The sequence below is a fragment of the Neoarius graeffei genome, chromosome 27, assembly GCF_027579695.1.
Source record: "Neoarius graeffei isolate fNeoGra1 chromosome 27, fNeoGra1.pri, whole genome shotgun sequence".
In the NCBI taxonomy this organism is placed as follows: domain Eukaryota; kingdom Metazoa; phylum Chordata; class Actinopteri; order Siluriformes; family Ariidae; genus Neoarius; species Neoarius graeffei.
This window is the reverse complement of record NC_083595.1, coordinates 34,174,679-34,198,821: the sequence shown is the minus strand read 5'-3', so window position 1 is coordinate 34,198,821 and position 24,143 is coordinate 34,174,679. Positions and strand designations below refer to the sequence as shown.

Here is a 24,143-nt window from a genome sequence, read left to right as displayed (position 1 = left end):
ATTATATGACAATAATTACATAATAATTATTAGAATTATAATGTTATAATTATTATTATAATTAAGATATTTATATATACATACACATATTCCTTTCTTTTTAGACTGTAGTATTTTTCATAATTGTAATATTGTAATTATTGTGCATTATCTATCTTAATTTGTAACAACTGATATGTATTTTTACCTGATGAAATAAAGACATATTATTATTATTATTATTTTAAGTGTGAGTCTACATTATTTTTCCGCAAACACCTCCAGTACCAGAGCAGTGAAAAGCGGTCGTCAGTCTCCTCCTGAATTCTCCACTGAGCGTGACATGCTACTTTGAGGAGGATGCGCTTCCCTCTGAAGAAAATACGCAAGCAGTTCAAGCTCCTCCTGCTCCTCGTGCTTCTCACGTTCGCCATTGGCTTCACCTACCTGCATGTCATCCAGGGCAGGGCCATCAAACTCCACTCCAGCTATGGCAAAGGTAAGACTCAACTCAATCGAATTAATCTCAAACTTAAGTAGCTGTAAAATAATTTATAAAAAGTAACCCCAGGGCTAATCTTATTCCCTCACCTTGATTTCTTAGAATTAGCAATTAAAGCCTTGGAAAAACCCAATTTCATGATAAGTTGTTTGTGAGAATCTGTATCATCCATCGATGTGACATTTCTTGCAAGCCTGGTATTGATCTGGAGAGCAGGTTAATGAGGATGACGACATTGAACAACAGAGCTGCCCAAAGTAATCTAAATGAAGATGCAACTCAGTTTAATTACTATCCTTGTCTGATTGAAGCACTTTAAAATATTCATAAACCCAATTTGTCCTCTGGAATAGCCTATTGTATCATTGAAACTGGAGATAAGACTAAAGAACCAGCCTGGGAAAAAAACTTGAACTGAAATGAAATTATTCAAACCATTGGACAAAAATGAATAAATAAATAAATAAATAAATAAATATACACAACTCATACTTCTCTTATGAGTGTTCTCTCTTTGCTATTTTGATTCTGTAATCATGTTGTAAAACGTACATGTAGTTTTTTGGACATATTCCTAACCAGTACACTTGCTCATACCGCAGTTATCCCCTCAGCCAATCACGTGGCAGGACCGTAATGCATAAAGTCATGCAGATACTTTTCAGTCTCAATACTTTTTCATCTTTCACAGCGGCATTGATGTTTGTGCCAGATGGGCTGGTTTGAGTGTTTCAGAAACTGTTCATCTTCACACACAACAGCCTCTAGAGAGTACACAGAATGGTGCGAGAAACAACAAAAAAAAACATCCAGAAAGTGGCAGTTCTGTGGGTGGAAATGACTTGTTGATGAGAGAGGTTGGTCTACAGCAGGGGTGTCCAAACTGATCCATAAAGGGCCGTGTGGCTGCAGGTTTTCATTCCAGCCATGCAGCAGCACACCTGATTTGGCTTATTCAATCAACTGACACACACTGTAAAAAAAGAATAGTTGAAAATACTTGAAATTTCAAGGCAACAGTCTGCATTAAGAATTTTATGTTTTGCCAATGATGTGCCCATGATAATCCAAACTATGATAAAACTGTTATCTTTATTAAGAATTCTTAATTAAGTCAATTTTCAATTCCTCATTCTGCCAACATAGATTTCTCTTTTTGCTGAACAGTGGCATTCACAGTAGTACAAAAAGGCAATTGAGGTTATCAGACTTTTTTGGGGGGCTTTTTTCACCTTTATTTGGATAGGACAGTGTAGAGACAGGAAATGAGCTGGAGAGAGGGACGGGGAGGGATCGGGAAATGACCGCAGGTCGGAATTGAACCCAGGTCCCTGAATTTATGGTATGGCGCCTTATCCACCTGAGCCACACCATGGGCTTTAAAAACTTTATTTCAATATTGAAGTTTTGTAATTGTGTAGAACAATGAAAAAAGGCATGTATAGTTTAATGATAAATTGTGATAACCTCAGGGGCGTTGTGGCTCAGGTGGATAAGGCGCCATACCATAAATCCGGGGACCCGGGTTCGGTTCCGACCCGAGGTCATTTCCCGATCCCTCCCCGTCTCTCCTGCTCATTTCCTGTCTCTACGCTGTCCTATCCAAAAAGAGGTGAAAAAATCTAAAAAAAAATTGTGATAACCTCAATTGCCTTTTTGCACTACTGTGAATGCCACTGTTCAGCAAAAAGAGAAATCTATGTTGGCAGAATGAGGAATTGAAAATTGACTTAATTAAGAATTCTTAATAAAGATAACAGTTTTATCATAGTTTGGATTATCATGGGCACATCGTTGGCAAAACATAAAATTCTTAATGCAGACGGTTGCCTTGAAATTTCAAGTATTCTCAACTATTTTTTTTTACAGTGCACCCACCCTTTAATCAAGGGTGGGTGTGGCTGCAAGTATTTGACTGTGTGAAGACAGTTCAGTTGATTGAATGAGCCAAGTCAGGTGTGCTGCTGCATGGCTGGAATGAAAACCTGCAGCCACACAGCCCTTTATGGATCAGTTTGGACACCCCTGGTCTACAGCAATAGGGCTCCACTCCTGTCAGCCAAGAACAGAAACCTGGAGCTGTCGTGAACACAAGCTCACCAAAGCTGGCCTGGTTTGTTGAATCTCATTTTCTGCTGCAAAATGCAGATGGTGTTGTAGAGTTTGGCACCGAGAGCAGGAGTCCATGGGCCAGATCTGCCTTGTGTCAACAGTTCAGGTTGCTGGTGGGAGTGTAATGGTGTTTTCTTGGCACTCCAGTCGAACATCATTTGAATGTCACAGCCTATCTGAGTATTGTTGCTGAACAAGTGCATCCCTTTATGGCCACAATTTTATCTTCTAATGGCTGCTTCCAGCATGATAATGCACCATACCATAAAGCACAAGTTGTCTCAAACTGGTTCCATGAACATGACAGTCAGTTCAGTGTAATTCACTGACCTCCCCAGTCACCTAATCTGAATCCAGTAGAGCACTTCTGGGATTTGGGGGATTTGCAGTATGAGCTGCAGCTGAAAAAATTTGCAGCAGTTACTGTACATGATACAGTCTTGTCCACATGGACCAGAATCTCAAAGGAATGTTTCGAAAACCTTGTGGGATCCATGACGAATCGAGGCTATTCTTAGAGCAAAGGGGTCCTACCCAGTATTAGTATGGCATTCTTAATAAAGTGGCTGTTGAGTGTATATGTGTGTGTTTGTGTGTATATACTCATGTATCCAGCTAACAGTTTAGGTTGGCAGAAAATTCCCTGTCATTTTTGTTGTTGTTGCCACAATAAAGTGAATAATCATTTCCACCACAATGATCGTTCCATGCTAACCTGTATGGTCGAATTTTTTGTTTGTTTGTTTGTTTGTTTGTTTGTTTGTGGCACACACACAAAAACAGTGAAATCAAAAGTTTCATTAGGAAACAAATATGGTTCAATAGTGGCATCACTATGAAGTACCTGTTCTGGCACCTTTATTTTTAAAATCAGCAGACATCACTTAGTACTTTTACATGCACACTAATATTCCAATACTATTCCGAATATGACAATATTCGGAATTTTATATCGATTATGTAAACAGCATATTCCATTTGGATATTATGAATTTGACCTAATTATTATTATTATTATTATTATTATTATTATTATTATTATTATTATTATATCCACATTTACTGGATATGAGCAATCTGATTGGCTACTCTACTACTAGGCTATCAGCTCATATACCATGAGTAGAGAAAAACAAAATGGCAGAACATATTGCTGAACCAACCAAGGACAAAATAAAAACTCTACTCGAAAACAAAACCCCAAAAAATAAAAAAGCAACAAAATATAGAAAAAAAGTATTTGATGGTAAGAACATATCTGTTTTATTTTTCAAGAATTATTATTATAGCATTTTTCACAAATTGCTACTGTCATTTCGCCGGTTTGTTTACATGCTAAATGAAATTATTTGGTTGGACATTTTGTGTAAAGTTCTCATTTATCAAATTTGCAAAAAATAAAAATGCTCTGTTTCTCAAAATCCAGTGAATGTGGAAAGAATAAAACAATCATTCCACTCAATCTCGTCATGCATGGCTTATAGCTGACTTGGAGCTAAATGCTTCATTGGCTATCAGCTCATGTATAACTTGATTTCGTGGAAATTGTTTATTATTATTATTATTTTTTTGCACCACCCTAATTTGAGTAAAACTGAAAAATGTGTAATCTAAGTTATATTATTAACCTTACTTTCACGTTATAAGTTAAACAGATGTTATATTAAACTTTGTCTTGTCAACATTTTGGAAATTGGTTGTGTTCATTGAGATATTGTTTAAAATGTTACTTTTCATTTTACATTATTATTATTATTATTATTTCTTTTTTTCTATGTTCTTTTGATGTGTGTTTTATACAATCACTTGCCAAGTCATAACCAATGACCTCGGGTAAGTGAAACTTGGTGATATTGTGTTCAACTTTCCATTTCTTGGGCCGTTTATTTTTTTTATTTTTTATTTTTTTTTATTTTAAATTGATAAAGCCCTTCTAAGTATATGAGCTGTGCTTGTTAGGACAATTTTTGGAATCTCTTGAAGGGATGGATTTCCTGGAATATTGTCTGAATGGTCTTGACAGCCTTTTTTTTTTATTATCATACCCAAAGCACCAATAATACCAGGGGAATTTTTAGTTCACAGATTCCACATTTTCTCTGTTTCAGTTTCCAGGTTTTTATATTGACTCAATTTCTCAAATTATTTGAATGAGATATTTATATCTGATGGCATAGTCATATCTACCAGTCTGCAAGTTTTAGCCTTTTTGTCCTTGATGATAACGTCTGGACGATTAGCTTGAATTGTCCTGTCTGTGTTCACAGGGAAATCCCAGAGAATGGTAACGTTCTCACCTTCGGTTACTGGTTCTGGATGGTGTTCATACCAGTTAGGGACAATGTCAATTTGGTAGTGGTGGCATATTTTCCAGCGCGGGTATTGACCTATTCTATCATGGCAGTTCTTATATTCATTAGGAGTGAGCACAGGGCATCCTGAAACAAGGTGTTCGATAGTTTCATCAAATTTGTCACAGAATCTGCACTTTATAATAATAATAATTATTATTATTGGGAAGCCATGGACTAATGGTTAGAGAAGCAGCTATGGGACCATAAGGTCGCTGGTTTGATTCCCTGGATCAGCAGGAATGGCTGAAGTGCCCTTGAAAAAAGGCACCTAACCCCCAACTGTTCTGGGTATGTTGTACCGGTATGTCGTTCTGGATGAGAGCATCTGCTAAATGTCTGTAATGTGATGTTATTATTATTTGGCTGATATCATTCAGGTTTTAGGAGCATTCTTTGGACATGTACAGTGGGGAAAACAAGTATTTGATCCCTTGCTGATTTTGTTGGTTTACCCACTAAGAAAGACTTGATCAGTCTGTAATTTTAATGGTAGGTGTATTCTAACATGTGGAGACAGAATATCAAAAAGAAAATCCAGAAAATAACTTTTAAATATCTATATTAATTTATTTGCATTTTATTGAGAAAAAGAAGTATTTGATCCCCTAGTAACCATCAAGAGTTCTTGTTAATACAGACAAGTTAGACTCTCCAAGTTACCTTGTCACCTAAATTGAAGACACCTGATATCACTAATGACTTGTATAAAAGCCACCTGGCCACAGAATCAATCAGGTTGTCAGACTCCAAACTCTCCAACATGGGAAAGACTAAAGAGCTTTCTATGGATTTAAGGGAGAAGATTGTAGACCTGCACAAGACCGGTATGGGCTATAAAACCATTGCAAGAAGCTGGGCGTTAAGGTAACAACTGTTGGTGCAATTGTGCGCAAGTACAAGACTCACAACATGATCATCAATCGACCTAGGTCTGGGGCTCCAAACAAGATCTCACCTCGTGGGGTTTCCAGGATCATGAGAACGGTGAGAAATAGACCTAATACAACACGGGCAGAGTTAGTGGATGATCTTAAAGCAGCTGGGATCACAGTCACCAAGCAAACAGTTGGTAACACTTTACACCGCAATGGTCTCACATCTTGCAGTGCTCGCAAAGTACCCCTGCTTAAGAAAGCACATGTGCAGGCCCGCCTGAACTTTGCCAATGAACATCTGAATGACTTGGAGAGTGACTGGGAGAAGGTGTTATGCTCAGATGAGACCAAAATTGAGCTCTTTGGCATCAATTCAACCCGTCATGTCTGGAGGGAGAGACATGCTGCTTATGACCCCAAGAACACCATCCCCACTGTCAAGCATGGAGGTGGTAACATTATGCTTTGGGGGTGTTTTTCTGCACAGGGCACAGGGCTACTTCACCGTATCAATGGGAGGATGGACGGAGTCATGTACCGTAAAATCCTAAGTGAAAATCTCCTTCCCTCTGTCAGGAAGCTTAAAATGGGTCGTGGATGGGTCTTCCAGCAGGATAATGACCCAAAGCATACAGCCAAGGCAACCAAGGAATGGCTGAAGAAGAAACATATCAAGGTCATGGAGTGGCCCAGCCAGTCTCCGGACCTGAATCCTATAGAAAATCTATGGAGAGAGCTGAAGCTCAGAGTTGCCAAGCGACAGCCATGGAATCTTGATGATTTAGAGGTCATTTGCAAAGAAGAGTGGACCAAAATTCCTCCTAATATGTGCAGAAACCTGGTCATCAACTACAAAAAACGTCTGACCTCTGTGCTTGCTAATAAGGGGTTTGCCACAAAGTACTAAGTCCTTTTGGCAAGAGGGTTCAAATACTTATTTTCCTCAATAAAATGCAAATAAAAAAATACAAATTCTTTAAAGTCGATTTCTTGATTTTCTTTGTGATATTCTGTCTCAGCATGTTAGACTACACCTACCATTAATATTACAGACTGATCGAGTCTTTATTAGTGGCCAAACCAACAAAATCAGCAAGGGATCAAATACTTGTTTTCCCCACTGTATACAGCACATTTGTAATATGCATCTCGATTGGTGTTTTTACGGCAGTTTGCAACACACGGCCTCGTGTCTGTTTACGGTCAGCTCTGTGCGTTGTACACAAGCCAACTAGACAATAGGAGTATACACGAGTGCATGTCAACTGGAATATTAGTGGAATATTCATTTTCATTAGCCAAGTAAGCAACTTAGAAGGAATATTGTCTTTTTCAAAATGCAGGCAAAAACTGGAATACTTTGTGCATATAAATGTAGTGAATGTCAGCAATATTCTAATAACACTGCGAACCAAACAATTATTCCAGCAGAGGTTTTTAGAAAAGATATGCAGGCATGTTATGTTTGTACAGTGTTATAGTTTTACCTTTCGAAAAGCTGTCAGATACTTGTCAAACAATGTTCTGATTATGTTCTGTGTTAGCTGGTTATAAATTGCCATTTCTCTAGCCTGGCAAGCCAGACTAAATGTGAATATTTAGTCTGGCCTCGATCCGTAGACATTTCCGAAGCGGGTAGGAGGAACAAACCGCTGTCTTTCAAACTGTCTCTGTGCGTATAGGCCAACGCTCTGACCAATCAGCGCAACAGTGACTGTGACATAGTCAGAGCGACAGAAAGCAGTGGGGGAGACCTTGAAATAAAAATTTTTTCAAAATGCGTATTAATTAATAAACAGGTTCTAGATATTAAGAAGTTTGGAGATAATGACCGCAAGTTTGGAGTCTGTACCACATACACTCTTTTTTTCCAAGTGTTTTTCAAGGGTTTGCTTAAACTGTTTTTGAGAGTTTTTATTTAGTGGTGTTTGGTGAAATAATTTCCCTTCAATTTAAAATAACGGGAAAATAAGAAACAATCAAAAAGTAATGTTTCAAAGCTGTTTATTAATTCTTCGTACTGCACAAACTAGCCCCATCCTTTTGGCTACGAGCGGAGCCAGCTGGTAGATCAGACTTTTGCCATAGCCGGTCGGCAAAACAGCGAAAATGTCCTTCTTGAAAAGGAATGAGCGGACAGCCTCTTCCTGCTCATGTTTCAACGAAAACTCCAAGTCTAATTCTTCTAAAACTGATTCCAAAGCGGAGTCAAACGCGCGCTGTTCACTAGCCGTAGCCATCTTTCCTGCTGCGCTTTCTCCAGCGTCGCGCAGCTTTGTCGTCACTCCTGCAAAAGCCCGCCCAAAGAATCCAAACAAAAACCTTGCGTTGTGATTGGCGGGCACGATTTGATGCCCGGGGTGTTTTTGTTTATATGGTGCGAGGCTAGACCCACTCGCTAGGCAAAAATATTTTTGGCCATTAGGCGGGTGGGTCTAGTTTACTAGGCTATCATTTCTCACTATAAAATATGAAAGCTGACTCCTTTCGTGTGTGATCGTAACAGTATTTAATGCATAAATGTACACAGGAGAAATGCTCAGGGACCATTGATCAATAAATGCTCTTGATCTTGGGTTTATTGCTGAAAATGTGGAGGTTTGATCATGGGTGCCTTTCAGAGAAAAGCAGAGAAAAGCCTCTTGTATTTTTGTCGAAGTGAAGGATTATCCATCTGTGCCCGCAAAACCATGCCGGTACCACACAGAGTTTTGTCCTTATATGGCATAACAGCAGCGTTAACTGCTGTAATTATCAAGCATTTTCCAGCATGCTTCATCAGATAAGCACAATTCGATCATTTGAAAGTGTAGTCTTTATTTAGCATTATCTTAATTCCTCAGGATTTTTGCTTTTGCATGTGAGAAGGATTAGTTGATATATATACCGTATGAGGCCATGATACTTGAGTAAAATATAGGCCTGTGAATTTCTAATTATGCAACAAAACTCAATGCTTTTCCTTCCAGTGCTCCCTGATTGTTGTGTAGTTGTGTAAAGTTGACAGGACGAGACAGGAAGAGCGAGGACTGTTTTAACCCACAGGTTAATGGAATTTAGGTCGGCTCACAAAAGACGGCCTGTTCACCACCTTGACTAATGCTCATGCAAATGAGAAGTTTGGATGGCAGCCACCATTATCTCAAGACAGATGCGTTTCGAGTGATAAGAGAATCAGAGTGTACTGCATGTGCTCGATTAGTACATAAAGGCATGCTGAATCCCACTGGACAAGCACAAGAGAGTCGAGGAAGAAGGGAACTCAGAGGTTGATTACAGTTCAGTATGAGTTCTATATTAAATAATGAATTAGGAATATATTATTGGAAATATGAATATCCTTCTTCTTCGCTCTGGTGTAACCACCGGCTCCGACAAACATGAATAACATACGCTATCAGCTCGTTTTATTTAATTCACCATGACAGTTCTGGTTTATCTCAGAGACTGAGAATAATATATGGTAATTTTTCATATTTTAGTTACATCAATGCTGCATTGTTGTTGTTGTTGTTGTTGTTTGAAAGCTTTTGGTGTTGAACGCTCAAGCATCATTTTTTCAAGCAGAAAACAAACACAAGCCTTTTCTTAATACAACTTGTCACTACATATTATAGCTTACTGATAAAACAGTGAAGAAAATATACATCTGAATTCAGTAACTTACACTACCGTTCAAAAGTTTGGGGTCACTTTGAAATGTCCTTATTTTTGAAAGAAAAGCACTGTTCTTTTCAATGAAGATCACTTTAAACTAATCAGAAATACACTCTATACATTGCTAATGTGGTAAATGACTATTCTAGCTAAATTCTACTAAATGTCTGGTTTTTGGTGCAATATCTCCATAGGTGTATAGAGGCCCATTTCCAGCAACTATCACTCCAGTGTTCTAATGGTACAATGTGTTTGCTCATTGCCTCAGAAGGCTAATGGATGATTAGAAAACCCTTGTACAATCATGTTAGCACAGCTGAAAACAGTTGAGCTCTTTAGAGAAGCTATAAAACTGACCTTCCTTTGAGCAGATTGAGTTTCTGGAGCATCACATTTGTGGGGTCGATTAAATGCTCAAAATGGCCAGAAAAATGTCTTGACTATATTTTCTATTCATTTTACAACTTATGGTGGTAAATAAAAGTGTGACTTTTCATGGAAAACACAAAATTGTCTGGGTGACCCCAAACTTTTGAATGGTAGTGTATATTACACACAACTGAATTCCTTCAGACTGAGCAGAAGAGAGCATTCAACTGTGCTTTTGGTATAAAATATTATATATACTGTATATAGCCATAACTGTGTTTTTCAGGGAAAGATTTCATGTGAGAAAAGAAACCTATTTTCTACCAATTAAGAGAACTTTCCTAGTGAAAAACACTTCCAAATGAAAAGACTCCCACTGCACACACAGCGCAGGGCCTCAATCAGAAAGTATGTGAAACAGAAAAGCACCCACATTGTTTGATTTAAACAAAAGAATAACACATCGTTGTTGTTCCATCAAGGCAAGAATGTTTTAATAAAACCTAAAAGAGTAGAGTCTAAAAGCTATGGGAGAGGATAAGAGGGACACTTCAGTGGTCAATGTGTCCAACATCTGAGTAGATTTAAGCCTAGTACTTACAATATTTAACAATTAATCTAAGATCCTGTTTAATCCACTTTATTTGTATGGCTTTGTACTTAAAGGAGAACTGAAGGCAAATTTTTTATGATCAAAATTCTATTTATCTCGTTTTATTAAATATAGGAATGCATTTTTGATCGCTATTTTGTCACTGCTAGAGCAAGTTATGAGTGTTTTGAAATATGCTATGTAATATATCAGTCCATATGTCAAAGCGATGGCCGCAAACAAGATTCGTTGAGACCTGTGCGAGACATCATAGGACGGAAGTAAAACGTACAGCGGAAATCAAAGTGACCAACATCTGCCAACATCATCAAAAGACACGCGCGTCCTCTTTCGAATGCTGATGTAATCAAGCCGGAAGTTTTGTTTGTTTCGATAGCAATCAGGAACGTTTGAAAAAAGTAGGCAGTAATCGTCATTTAAACTCGTTTTTGTGCAATATTTTGTTTGGAAAACAGTTTTCAAAATGGCGGCACTGACACCTGGATGACACTTGATGTTTCGAAGTCTCGCACAAGTCTTGTGAAGATCGCGTGGATAAGCGACGCCTGCCGTGGACCAAATGCACTAAATTCAACATGGCTAAAAACCGAATAGACTGATAAGTATAATATTTAATTGCAATTAGTTGCCAATATGAGTCACGATATAAGGTTACTAAAACCGAAAACGTAATTGAATAACACGTTAATTAAGAAGTAAAACAAGTTTAAAAATGACTTCAGTTCCCCTTTAACAATAGTTCACTGAAGGCGAGGTGAATATCAGTGAATAATAACTGAGACGAAGTCGATGTTATTATTCACCGATATTCATTGAGCCTGAGCTGGATAATTGTTTTAGTAGCAATGCACAGGTGATTATTACAAAAAAAAAATTGTATTAAAAAATCATTTCAAACTTCAAAAGCGGCATCCAAATGTAATAAAGGCATGGCACAGACTTGTCACTTATCTATGCTGACTGACATAAAATATTTTGTTTTGAAATCGATAAAATAAATCACAATTCCACCTTACCTTTGAATAGTTTTAGACCAAAATTTGAAGCATCTTTAGTGCTTTTAGCAACAGCATTTTCTTTCATAATTTCTAATTCTTTCTTACTTACGGTGACAAAGCGATTGGCCGCCATTTTGCTGAGTCACTGGAGGTGATTATCGAGAAATAGTCAGCGATTTTCTCTAGTCACCTGTGTATGAAATTTGGGGTGGTTAATCATCCTTTCTTGTAGCTGAATAGCTGGATTACAAAGGACGCAGCTCAACATGGCCGAGTCGAAGGCATACAAAGGTGGCAGCCACCATACTACTCATGTCAAACCACGTAAAACAGCTCAGGCAGTTTAGAGTAGCCAGTTAACCTAACTGCATGTCTTTGGACTGTGGGGGAAACTGGAGGAAACCCACGGAGACACGGGGAGAACATGCAAACTCCACACAGAAAGGCCCCCGTCAGCTGTAAGACAACAGTCCTCACATGTCTGTGAAGGTTCTCAGTCATCCAGGTCATAATAAACCGTAGGTGCTAAAGAAGGCAACTGGACTTGCTTGAAATTCTTGAAGATGTTTCACTTCTCATCCAAAAGGCTTCTTCAGTTCTGTCTGACTAGTGGGGAGTTCCAGGTATTTATCCTCTGGTGGATCAAAAGCAGCTCTAAGGAGGGTTGTTGAGTCATCCTGTAGGTGTAGGTCACTGGGGGCTGGGTGTGAACAATGCTAGCAGCCTAGAGAGGCAGCAGTCTGAGGCAAAAATTGGTCCACCCTCAGGACAGGATACCCAGATACAAACAGGACAGCATAGTGTATGCAATTCAATGCAGTGAGGAATGCACAGATCTCTACATTGGGGAAACAAAACAACCACTTCACAGGCGCATTGCTCAACTCAGGAGAGCCAGTTCCTCAGGCCAGGACTCTGCAGTCTATCTTCATCTCAATAACAAAGGATACTTGTTTCAGGACTGCAATGTATGCATTCTAGCCAGAGAAGACCGGTGGTTTGAAAGAGGAGTAAAAGAAGCCATATTCGTCAACCAAGAACGACCATCACTGAACAGAGGAGGTGGTCTGAGACACCACTTATCAGCCACCGATAATGCAGTCCTTGGCGCACTTCCCAGAAAACTGAGTACACATCCATACCAAGACTCTTCTGACTTCACATGATGGCAGAGAGAGAGAGAGCCAACAACCCACCGATCACCCTAACGACCCTCTAGGCTGCTAAAACCATTCACACCAGGCCTCCAGTGGCCCACACCTACAGGATGACTCAATGACCCAGGTGACCTCAACGACTCTCCTTAGGGTTGCTTTTGGTCCACTAGAGGATAAATACCTGGAACTCCCCACTAGTCAGACAGAACTGAAGAAGCCTTTTGGATGAGAGGTGAAACGTCTTCAAGAATTTCAAGCAAGTCCAGTTGCCTTCTTTAGGACCTACGGTTAACAGTCCTAAGCATTACACCACATATTTATACTAAAATAAATTGTTAGTGGAAAAAAAGGGAAACCACAGAATCACCTATATGTTCATTCAGTGTATGATCAAAGAGTGTACACTGTTCACCTTTAATATGTAATATCTACAGTATAATAAACAATTTAAACATATGTACCAAATATGGTTGTTGTATCTTTATTATAATGTCTGACTGACTTCCTTTTATAAATCTCAAAGGTACTTCATCTTGCTTGGGTACATATGTCTGATCATGTGACCATTTACGTTAAATGTTTATACCAAATCAGGACTATCTCATCTCATTATCTCTAGCGGCTTTATCCTTCTACAGGGTTGCAGGCAAGCTGGAGCCTATCCCAGCTGACTACGGGCGAAAGGCGGGGTACACCCTGGACAAGTCACCAGGTCATCACAGGGCTGACACATAGACACAGACAACCATTCACACTCACATTCACACCTACGGTCAATTTAGAGTCACCAGTTAACCTAACCTGCATGTCTTTGGACTGTGGGGGAAACCGGAGCACCCGGAGGAAACCCACGTGGACACGGGGAGAACATGCAAACTCCGCACAGAAAGGCCCTCGCCAGCCCTGGGGCTCGAACCCAGGACCTTCTTGCTGTGAGGCGACAGCGCTAGCCACTACACCACCATGCCGCCCCAATCAGGACTATATATAATTTAATTACTACATAACAAACAAGCCTGACTTTACTAAGAAAAAAGACATTGTTATATCTTTGAGCTTTACAAGCTTTACGAGCTCAACAAAACTTTTCTCACAGTGGGATTTACTGTATGCGGTGAGTCATTTACATTATTAAACTATAAAGGTTCTCTAATTATATTAATCCTCATTTAATACAGTAATCTTTGTAGCAAGTTTGTTAAACTCAACATATTAAAGGCATCTTTTAGTTGATGTGGTTCACGGTTCTATTTAAAATTTTGTTTTTTTTTTACCAGATATAAAACAAAATAACGTCTTTTAATTATAGTTAATGCAACAGGAAAAAGGGAAGCTAATATGTGTATGTGGGAAAGTGCTCGGGATGACGCTTTTACTGTGAATATTTAATAAGCCTCAGTCCTCCAGAGGAGAGGAAAAGAGAGGAGAGGAGGCGGGTGTGTACCGCGCTGGTGGAACAGGCAGCTCTCTGTTGATTTGGCTCAGGGCAAGGACACATGGGGCAGGTGGAGGCCCACTCAGCAGCCGAGTAGGAAGTGCAGGAGGCATGCGATTTTGGCAAGCATGCTTTGAGAAGCAGCACCCTGGGCAGAAGGGCTTGCTGCAGAGCCAAGGCTTTGTCAAGACGAATATGTGTTAGCTGCTGCGTTAGAGGCCAAAGAGATATTTCAGGCCTGGTTATTTTACCTCTGATGAAAATGTATCCTCCTTGATAATTTGAGGATCTGACAATCACAGGTAATATATGCAGTCGCTAGTCTTGCTCCAAGCCATATTGAGTTTCACAGTGATGAAATGGAACTGAGGGCAATTTTTTCTGTAAAATGACATGGAGATATTATTTAAGTGACAAGAGATTGCATTCTGTCAAAGTCCTACATATACAGATATATCAGGACTGCTCTTGGGGGAGAGTTTTGGTTTGTGGACTAATGGCAGTGCCACTGCTGTACTGAGAATGGTTCACCAATCAATGAATCAATCAATCAATCAATAGTCCATGGGCTTGGAAAAAAAAAAAAACATTGGTGTTTCATTTTCTGATGTTTACCACTAACTTCCACTGTTCTCAATCTTGTGCGGTCTCCGTCATCTGGTGAAGGGTCATGTCTGTCCATTCTGTGATGTCATCAATCCATGCCCGTCTAGGCCACCCCACCCCTTTCTGTTGCTTCCATCAACCATACCAAGCATGATTATCTTCAACAATCGGTTGTCCTTCATTCTACACACATGCCCAAACAGCTGAACTTTCCTCTTCTTGATAGTAGTCACAGCATCATCTTCCAATGGTTCACCAGTGGTTCAAAATATCTGATCAGTGCTTGTTCCTTTCTGCTGCTGATGGACAGGGTACAGGGCAGTGACCACTGGTCATGATATGAGATGAAAAGGCTAAAAACAACAAATAGCTTGATAATGAAACTATTAGGGCTGAGTAAAGCATTGTATCACAAGGTCTCATCGATGGCGTACCAAGAATGCTGAGGGGCAAGTGCAAGTGTTTCCTGTCACTAATGGTAAACAGAAAAGTTTGAACCCATTCATTCAAACCAAAACACATGAAACTTATGGTTCTGTCATCTGTCCTTTTGACCGTTACAGCTAGGGGAGGTAATTATGGAGAAATCAGCAAGAGTATGCTTGATTTTCAAAGTCTCCAACCTGAAAAATCCTTCAGGCCTTCCTCCAAAGCCACATCTCCAAAACACATGCAAGCACACTGTCTGAGTACTGCTCGAGGACATGTCCATGAGACAGAGCATGGGGGGAAGGAGCGTAGTACATCGTCATCATATCCAACTACCTCATGTCTCATTCACATGTAAGAAAAAATTATCAAGTATTTAAAAGAAACAGAAATAGCTAAAGAATATAATTTTTTTGTTTGTTTTCCCCCCTAATATCTCCTGTTCCACACTCCAGCCCAGTCGGTAGCGGTAATGCACCTTTAAGTTGGTTTGCCAACCACCAAAAAGACCCTAAAGAAGAAGAAGAAGAAACCCGCCCAAAAAAATACACAAAAATCAACAAAATATGGAATGAAAGTATTTAATGTTATGAACGTATCTTTTTCTATTTTTCAAGAATTAAATGAAATTTTGCAGGGGATATAGAAATGGGTTCCGTCCGGCTGTCCGTCCGTCGGGTCACGTTTTCGTTTCTGGTGTTAGGGGTGGTGGAGGTGTGGTGAGATAGGGTCCAGAGACAGAACACAGACAGTTATCCAATAAATAAGGTGATTTAATCCAGGGAAAAAGGGCATGGCAAAAAGGTAAACAAACAGGACAAAAAACAAATGGTAAAAATAGTCCAGGGAAAAAAAAAGAGACAAAATACTTGACAAAAACACGAGACAGGTAAGGGCAAAAACGCTTGTGCAAAAAACCATGAACAAGAATAAACACTAGTGCAAAAAACCATGAACAAGAAAAAAACCTTAGTGCAAAAAAACATGAACCAGAAAAAACAGCTAGAGCAAAAACCATGAGACGCAAAAAGGCACAGAAACAGCTAGAGTAGCAAACGAGATGTTCTGGCAAAGTCAGAATCTGAGAATAGCGTATTTATAGGCAGTGGTGAAAACCAGGAAGTGAATACAGGTGAGGTGGAATTCCCGTCCTGGATCGGCGCTGGTGTGAGAGATCAGTAATCTCTGGAGTGGATATATGGGGCGGAGCATGACATCCGGGCCATATCTTTTAAAACTACGAAAGATCTCATCTCATTATCTCTAGCCGCTTTATCCTTCTACAGGGTCGCAGGCAAGCTGGAGCCTATCCCAGCTGACTACGGGCGAAAGGCAGGGTACACCCTGGACAGGTCGCCAGGTCATCACAGGGCTGACACATAGACACAGACAACCATTCACACTCACATTCACACCTACGGTCAATTTAGAGTCACCAGTTAACCTAACCTGCATGTCTTTGGACTGTGGGGGAAACCAGAGCACCCGGAGGAAACCCACGCGGACACGGGGAGAACATGCAAACTCCACACAGAAAGGCCCTTGCCGGCCCCGGGGCTCGAACCCGGACCTCCTTGCTGTGAGGCAACAGCGCTAACCACTACACCACCGTGCCGCCCTACTACGAAAGATATCTTCATGAAACTTTGTCTACATATCAAGCAACATATGAACTGGTGCCTTTTGCTATTTTGGATTTTTGAAAAAAAAAGGATTTTTCAAATTTTTACATAAAAAATAGATTTTGACTTAGTTTCGAAGAGCAATGTTTGTTTCTGGAGCATATATCCAAAACTATTCATGATACGGATTTGAAACTTGGTATACATATTAACAAGGTGATGTAGATGTGCCTTTTCATATGAAGAAATTTGAGAAATTTTAATTTTTCATGTTTCCATGGAAACAATTTCAGACTTAGTCTCTCAGGTTAGTCTTTGGGGTAAGTTTTGTTTCCAGAGCAGAACATGAAAACTATGCAAGGTATGGTCTTGAAAGTTGGTGTATGTGTTGATTAAGTAATGTATATGGGCCTTTTGATACTAAGAAATGTGAGAAATTTTCATTTTTAGCTCACCTGGACCAAAGGTCTGGTGGGTTTATGCCACGGGCTGCTGAGGTCAGTGTAAAGAGGTAGGGTTGGTTTCCTGCAGCAGAACTTGAAAAATGTGACAAATAATATCTTGAAACTTGGTATATAGTTGGTATATAGGGCGGGGGATATAGATGACTCTGTCTTCTTGTTTAAATTGATTACCTCTTTGTGCTAATTGACGATATGAGTTTCAATGAACTCGGAATTTTAAGGCAGCCTGCTTACTAACGCTTTTAAATTAAAACAAATCATTGCATTAGTGGTGATGTTGCGCTTCGTTCTACAAAGCTCCAATATAACATGCTTTAAGACATTTCTTAACAGCAAATCTGATGTGGATGCCAAAACTGAAACCTTTCACTGATGACAGATTGTAGCTATTTATACCAGCTGCCCTTGGTAGAGCACGTCTGACAGAATGTACATAGCAGCTGGGCTGCAGTTAGTAGTTCTATGTAAACCTAGAAAGTGGACAATACAAGGTACAGTATATCGAATAACCTGGTGACTGAGCTATACTGTAAAACACAAGCTACAATTGAAGAACTGCTCGTGATAGAAAATCTGATTATTGTACTCTTAGAAATGCTGGTAAATAACCCTGTTTGACCTTTTTTATTGTTGTATTATGAAAAATCTACTATCTAAGCAGTTGTTATTCACCAACCCTGATTCAGTCGATGTTTGAGTCCTGGTGGCATTTCAGTATGTGTGCTTCATCAGATCTGAAAATTTCCAAATGTCATCATTGTTTTTGTTCTGAAGTGTTATAAAGGTGAGGGTGTTGGATGTGCTGTGCATGTGTATGTGGACATGCAGGCATTTGTGATACACAATTAAGAGTGTGTGTGTGTGTGTGTGTGTGTGTGTGTGTGTGTGTGTGTGTGTGTGTGTGTGTGTGTGTGTGTGTGTGTGTGTGTGAGAGAGAGAGACAAAGAGAGGTAGAGCAGGTTAGTGTGATGGACGGATTTGTGAGCATGCTCTGATCATGAAGCTGGACAAGCATGTCACAGTTTTGGTTTCCACCTTTAACTAAACATCTTCATAGAGAAGATTATTTGCTTCTAACAGCCTCAAACACTGCTTTCGGTAGTAATTTGTCTGATATTCCTGGATGCAGCACTGCTGAGCTCAGGACAAACTCTGGCGCACTGGATGTTCAGTACAGCCTCCGGAGCCATCACGATAACTTATTTAGGTTGTAGAAGGTTCTAAAGTGGGTTGATTCACATGTCATGGATTTGTAGATCATGTACTCGGCTGCATGCAGGATGTGGTTCCACTGTTGCATGAAGGTTGTTGAGTGAGTATGAATTAAAGGTGCGGTTTGTAATAAAAAAAAGAGTTTAAAGGAGATACGCAGAACCTTTATTTTTAAATACATTTCTGAGTGGATAGTATCTCCATCCTTGACTCTTGTATGCTGCATAAATGGGAATAAAAAATATATTTTTGAGAGTTAAAATCGACCACAAAGTTGGCATTCGAGCTGCCCCGCTGAGCCAGCCAGCCCTGAGTGCGTAACGTCACAGCGGTAACCGGTTTTAATGCCAAGGCCTTTTACAGCTATAGACCAAAGTCATATAAATAAAAATTTATGGTGAAAGTAAGAAATAGCGTTACCGACTTGCTCAACTAAGTCTGATTTGACTTCCTTGGTTGACTCTCATTAAAACAGGATAGGTGTTATAACTTATGCAACATACATGTACATGCATGCATTTTCACTGATAAAACATAAAAGGCTAATTAAATAATCAGATGAACCGAGACGATCACATTCTGAAGCAAATTAAATAATCTTATACCGGTAACTTAAATACACAATACAAGTTAGATGTATTAATCTAAATGCAGGTAAATAAGATGTTGTTTTTGTTGTTTTGTATCCAAATGAGAGTCGCAGCTTACCTGTCTGTGTTCTCGCTTCTTGAAGGCCGATCTTGTGGCCGATTGTTTTAAAACAATCTGACTTTCAATTGTTCGTTCAGTTCTCCGTTCATTCACTTCTTCCACGTAAGGGCGAGATGGCAGCAATATCCAGTTTAGAAATAAGATGGCTGCTCCACTCATTCTCTGTTTTGTCCATAAGGAGTACTCTGCCATTACTGCTTGACTCGGGCAATTACTAAAATCCGGGACGGGACGTCACCGGTTTTACCAACAACTGCAGGGAGGTCACTGCTCGAGCGATATGTCACGTCCCGTTTCATCCCGGGTTTTAGCAGCAACCCTCAGCTCACTCCGGGAGAACTGGTGCAACTGAACTTTGCTTTTTAAAAAATAAAATAAAATAAATACTTTCCTTTTCTTGTAGTTTTCCTTTTCTTTAATTGTTGGTATTGCACCCTCTTTCAGTACAGGCTTATAGCCAACGCTCCTCAACAGATCAGTAGTTTCGTATGAGTCCTCAGTAAAATGTGCAGAGCAGAGGAGAGACCACTTCATAGGCACCCAATGTGCCCGTGAACTTCTCACAAAACGCATCCAAATCTTTGCAGTTTGAACATTCTTGGGCCATGAACGCAACATAAATCCAACTTCTGTCGTGTTGCTGGCGGGTGCAGTAACACATCTACGTGGCATGGTGATAAATTAGCTCAAAATGGAGGATCGGAGTTACAGTCAGCTCTGTGTTTTAGTATAGCGGAAATGGCGATGAGACCGATAGCCTTCCTGCTGTGACATTACGGACGTCAAGGTCATTCACTCAGACCACTACCTATATAAATCACTTTAATCGTAAAATTTACTATATTAGATTTATTGTTAACGCTTAAAACTATTCCTGTGCCATTCTTGAGGTCTCAAGACATTTATAAATGAAAGTGAGGCCATGGTTCTGCGTATATGCTTTAAATACGATCTGTAATAATTCTTACGTAATGGATTTTTTCCACTTTGCTAAGTTTAAGCTTTTTTCTACATTTCTTCTGGCCCTGAAAACAGCCACACCCCTCAGCCGGAATCGAGCTGCTCAGTTCTAGAACTTTTCCCTAAAAGGAAATATATAGTGCGTGCATAATTTCAGTAACAAATGGGCAGTTGGTTGTTGAAGACTTGGCATTTTTTTCCACTGCAGTTGCAATACACTCTCCATGCAGTAGAGGGCTCTAAATATTACAGACTGGTCCTTTAAAGGTAATGTCTAAATTTTAACCCCCTTTCTCTGCAGCACCTTCTGTACTATGAGTATTGTTCTTTCACAAGCATATAGTGCATATCAATGTATGAAACATTCGTGTTTATGCAATGTTCTGAATGTAATTTAACCACATCCACCTCTATTACTACATAATTTGAATAAGATTTATTTGTAATAAAAAATTATTAACTACTTATTAACTGAGTGTGACGTTTTTACAGGAAAATATCAGACCAAGGTCTTGACAGTACGGACCTTGGTTTGATATTTTCCTGTAAAGGCCGAGCAGGCAAGGATAATAAGGAGTTTATTATATGGCTTTTTTATTTCTAAGATTAAAATAGATGGTCATAATTGCTTGGTTTCATATGACATCACATCCGCCTCATTAGTTATTCAGAACTTTAGCTGGTGGTCTACCAAAGCTCAGTTGACAAAGCATTTGTATGGAGAAGGTGCATTGCTCGCATGAAAAATGCCTTACGCTTGCATTGTTTTCAGTTGTTCGAATTGATCAAACCATGAAACTGATAAAAGTTTCTTCAGGGTTCCCCGTGAACTAATAAAAAAGGGTGAACGAACACAGGATTTCACAAAAAGACGTTGAGAAAGGTGGCTTTTGAACCTCTCACTGAAATTGAAAGGAGCCGAGTCGAAGCACGCTCGAGTTTGCAGGAATCACTTGGTGAAAGGTTTGTATTTCCCTCTCAGCTATGTCCTTAGTGTTTTCCAAGTACTTTTCTTGCTATGTGTCGTGATTTTACATTACTTTTTTAGTCACGAAGTGCTAAAGTCCCCAGCCGTTTCCTTGTTTACTCCTCACAAATTCCATATGCATGAAGGTTGCGACAAAATTCTTCCCCAGCCATACAGTTACAGTGCGCCGTGATCACTTCTCCGTCTTGTTGAACTAAGATCCAGGTCTTTAAAGGGGCTTGTGATGATCTTTGTGAATGATTTACCTGAGAGATAAGAGCCAAGACAAGTCAGAATCAAGCCAACTGTTGTTTGTTTACAATTCAACTTGCAGCGCTTCGTTGCAAAGACGCGAACGAAAAGCTTTAAAAAAAATACAGTACTTACACGGGCAAAAACAATACAGGATTCATTTGGCAGCGACTTGATACCGAGGTCCTTTACCCAGCCACATACAAAAAAGTTGTAAGCCTCCATACTCTTCCACGCTTTCATCTGTTTTGCGGTGTAGAAGGACGTCTGCAACACCAGATAGTTCAAGATGTCGGGGAACTCAACTGAAGGGTAGTTTTCGAGATTGTATTACAAATCCTTTTTTCCCAGACTGTAGGAGTCAATTCCATTGTACAAAGCAATCTTCTGAATATATCTAAAGCGAGCAGTGGCTTCTAGATTACGAGCATACTCTGATACGTTATCACTAGTTGTTTGCACTATGGCAGCTGTTTAGACCACCAGCTATTTCACTTCCGGTAAAACCGCTAAGAAAAGTCACGTGACTGAAACCCAGCAATAATGAGGCATGACATAGTTGAGTCACGCATGCAGAATAAACAGCTAGCTCGTGGTTTCAAAACTGAATTTATTTATCCATTTGAGTAATGCATGACAAATGTTCTGAGAAAGATAAAAATATAATCTATATTGGTTTACTTTTCAACAAAATGATGCTAGATAATGAAAAGGTTTTTTGAGAAAAGGTGACATTTTAACAGGATCAAAAGCCAGCACCTTGGAAAGAAAGACTGTCATCGCCCACGGGCATTACGGGAAAATTCTGCCCCCCAAGCAACCAATCAGAGCGCACGATTTTACTGGAAGTAACTTGTGCCATATAATAAACCTCTTTTAAACCTACTGAGCCTAGCCTACTTCATGCATAAATTTTGCATTTTTGACAACATATGCTCATGACCGAAGCCTAACACAATTGGGCTTGCTAGTCAACTGGGGACATGGTACGGTAACACAGGTATTTTCAAAATGCTGCAAGTCTTTACGCCATAAATGATTTAGGCTACAGATAATGTTCAGTGTTTTGAAGCCCCACTGTGAGGAGGAGCAGTTAGGGTTCATGAACCCTGTAAGCCAAATCATACATCATGAACAGCACAAACTACGCACGAAGCATGAAATATACATGTAGTCAATGTGCTAAATATGTTTTACAAAGAAGTAGAATGCATTCGAGTGTAATTGTGATAATTTGATGTATATATGCTTGTGACTGAAATTATATTCATTGTATAGAAGTGCAGGTAGGTTGCATGTAGAATAATTTTCAAGGCATTCCATGGTATTCATGGAATAGAAATGGGTTCCGTCCGTCCAGTCACGTTTTGGTTTCTGGGCCATATCTTTTAAAACTACTGAAGATATCTTCATGAAACTTTATATACTGTAGCAGTTCGTATGGGTGGGTGGAGCACAGAAGGACGGCAGGCCAGAACTGAGTTCACAAAACTCTTTTATTTTCACTTTTCAGTGCAAATTTTACTCTCTCAGCCACACACGCACGCACACACTCAAGTCGTCTGGTTGGGGAGAGAGCTCCCTCTGCTCTCGCTCTCTCTCCTTAAATAGGGCGCGGTCACGGGGAAGACACACACAAACCGGTTAATTCATGTCAGGTGTAGTGATTCTGCCACTTACCTTCCCTGACTCCGCCCTCCTGTCACAGACCGGTGCTTGACCACGCCCCCGCTGCCACATACCCCCACCGCCCGACTCAGGCCGGGCGGCCGTCCAGCCTGCAGCCGACTCCCCCCCCCCGGGAGAGGAAGTCTGCCACGACCATGTGCGCCCCCGGCCTGTGGACCACCTTGAAATTAAAGGGTTGGAGTGCCAGATACCAACGGGTGATCCGCGCGTTGGCATCCTTCATGCGGTGGAGCCACTGGAGGGGCGCGTGGTCCGAACAGAGGGTGAAAGGGCGCCCCAGTAGGTAGTAACGGAGGGCGAGGACCGCCCACTTGATGGCCAGACACTCTTTTTCTATTATGCTGTAGCGCCCCTCACGCACCGACAGCTTCCTGCTGATGTACAGGATGGGGCGGTCCTCCCCCTCCACCTCCTGGGACAAAACCGCCCCCAGCCCTCTGCCCGATGCATCAGTCTGCAACATAAAGGGGAGAGAAAAGTCAGGGGAGTGTAAAAGTGGCCCCCCACACAGTGCAGCCTTTACCTCAGAAAAAGCCCGTTGGTATTGCTCCGTCCACTGGACCGGATCTGGTGCCCCCTTTTTAGTGAGATCAGTCAGTGGGCTGGTGACGTCCGAATAATTAGGTATAAACCTACGATAATAGCCAGCCAGCCCCAGGAACTGGCTCACCCCCTTTTTGGTCTTGGGCCTCGGGCAGGCCGCAATTGCTGCGGTCTTATTAATTTGGGGACGCACCTGCCCATTGCCCAAGTGGAAGCCCAGATACTGTACTTCCACCCACCCAATCGCACACTTCTTCGGGTTGGCTGTGAGACCCACTCACCTCAGCGACCTAAGGACGGCCCTTAGGTGTTCAAGGTGCCTTGCCCAGTCATTACTATATATGATGATGTCGTCAAGATAGGCGGCCGCATAGGTGGCGTGGGGGCGGAGGACCCTGTCCATCAGCCGCTGAAATGTAGCAGGCGCCCCAAACAGCCCAAACGGAAGTGTGACGAATTGGTGTAAACCAAACGGTGTGGAAAAGGCCATTTTTTCTCGGGATAGTGGAGTCAAGGGGATCTGCCAATATCCCTTCGTCAAATCCAGTGTCGAATAAAAGCGAGCCGTGCCGAGTCGATCGAGCAACTCATCAATACGAGGCATTGGGTATGCGTCAAATTTAGATACCGTGTTGAC

The 24,143-nt window shown here is 40.5% G+C and overlaps 1 protein-coding gene across 1 annotated transcript in view; it reads left to right on the top strand.

The window, feature by feature from the left end:
- Positions 1-339: 339 nt before the first annotated feature.
- b4galnt4b (beta-1,4-N-acetyl-galactosaminyl transferase 4b) overlaps positions 340-24,143 on the top strand; it is a 278,770-nt gene continuing 254,966 nt past the window's right edge. Inside the window, exon 1 of the mRNA XM_060912043.1 lies at positions 340-478. Within this exon, the coding sequence (XP_060768026.1) occupies positions 340-478 (139 nt within the window). The remainder of the gene's footprint in view (positions 479-24,143) is intronic.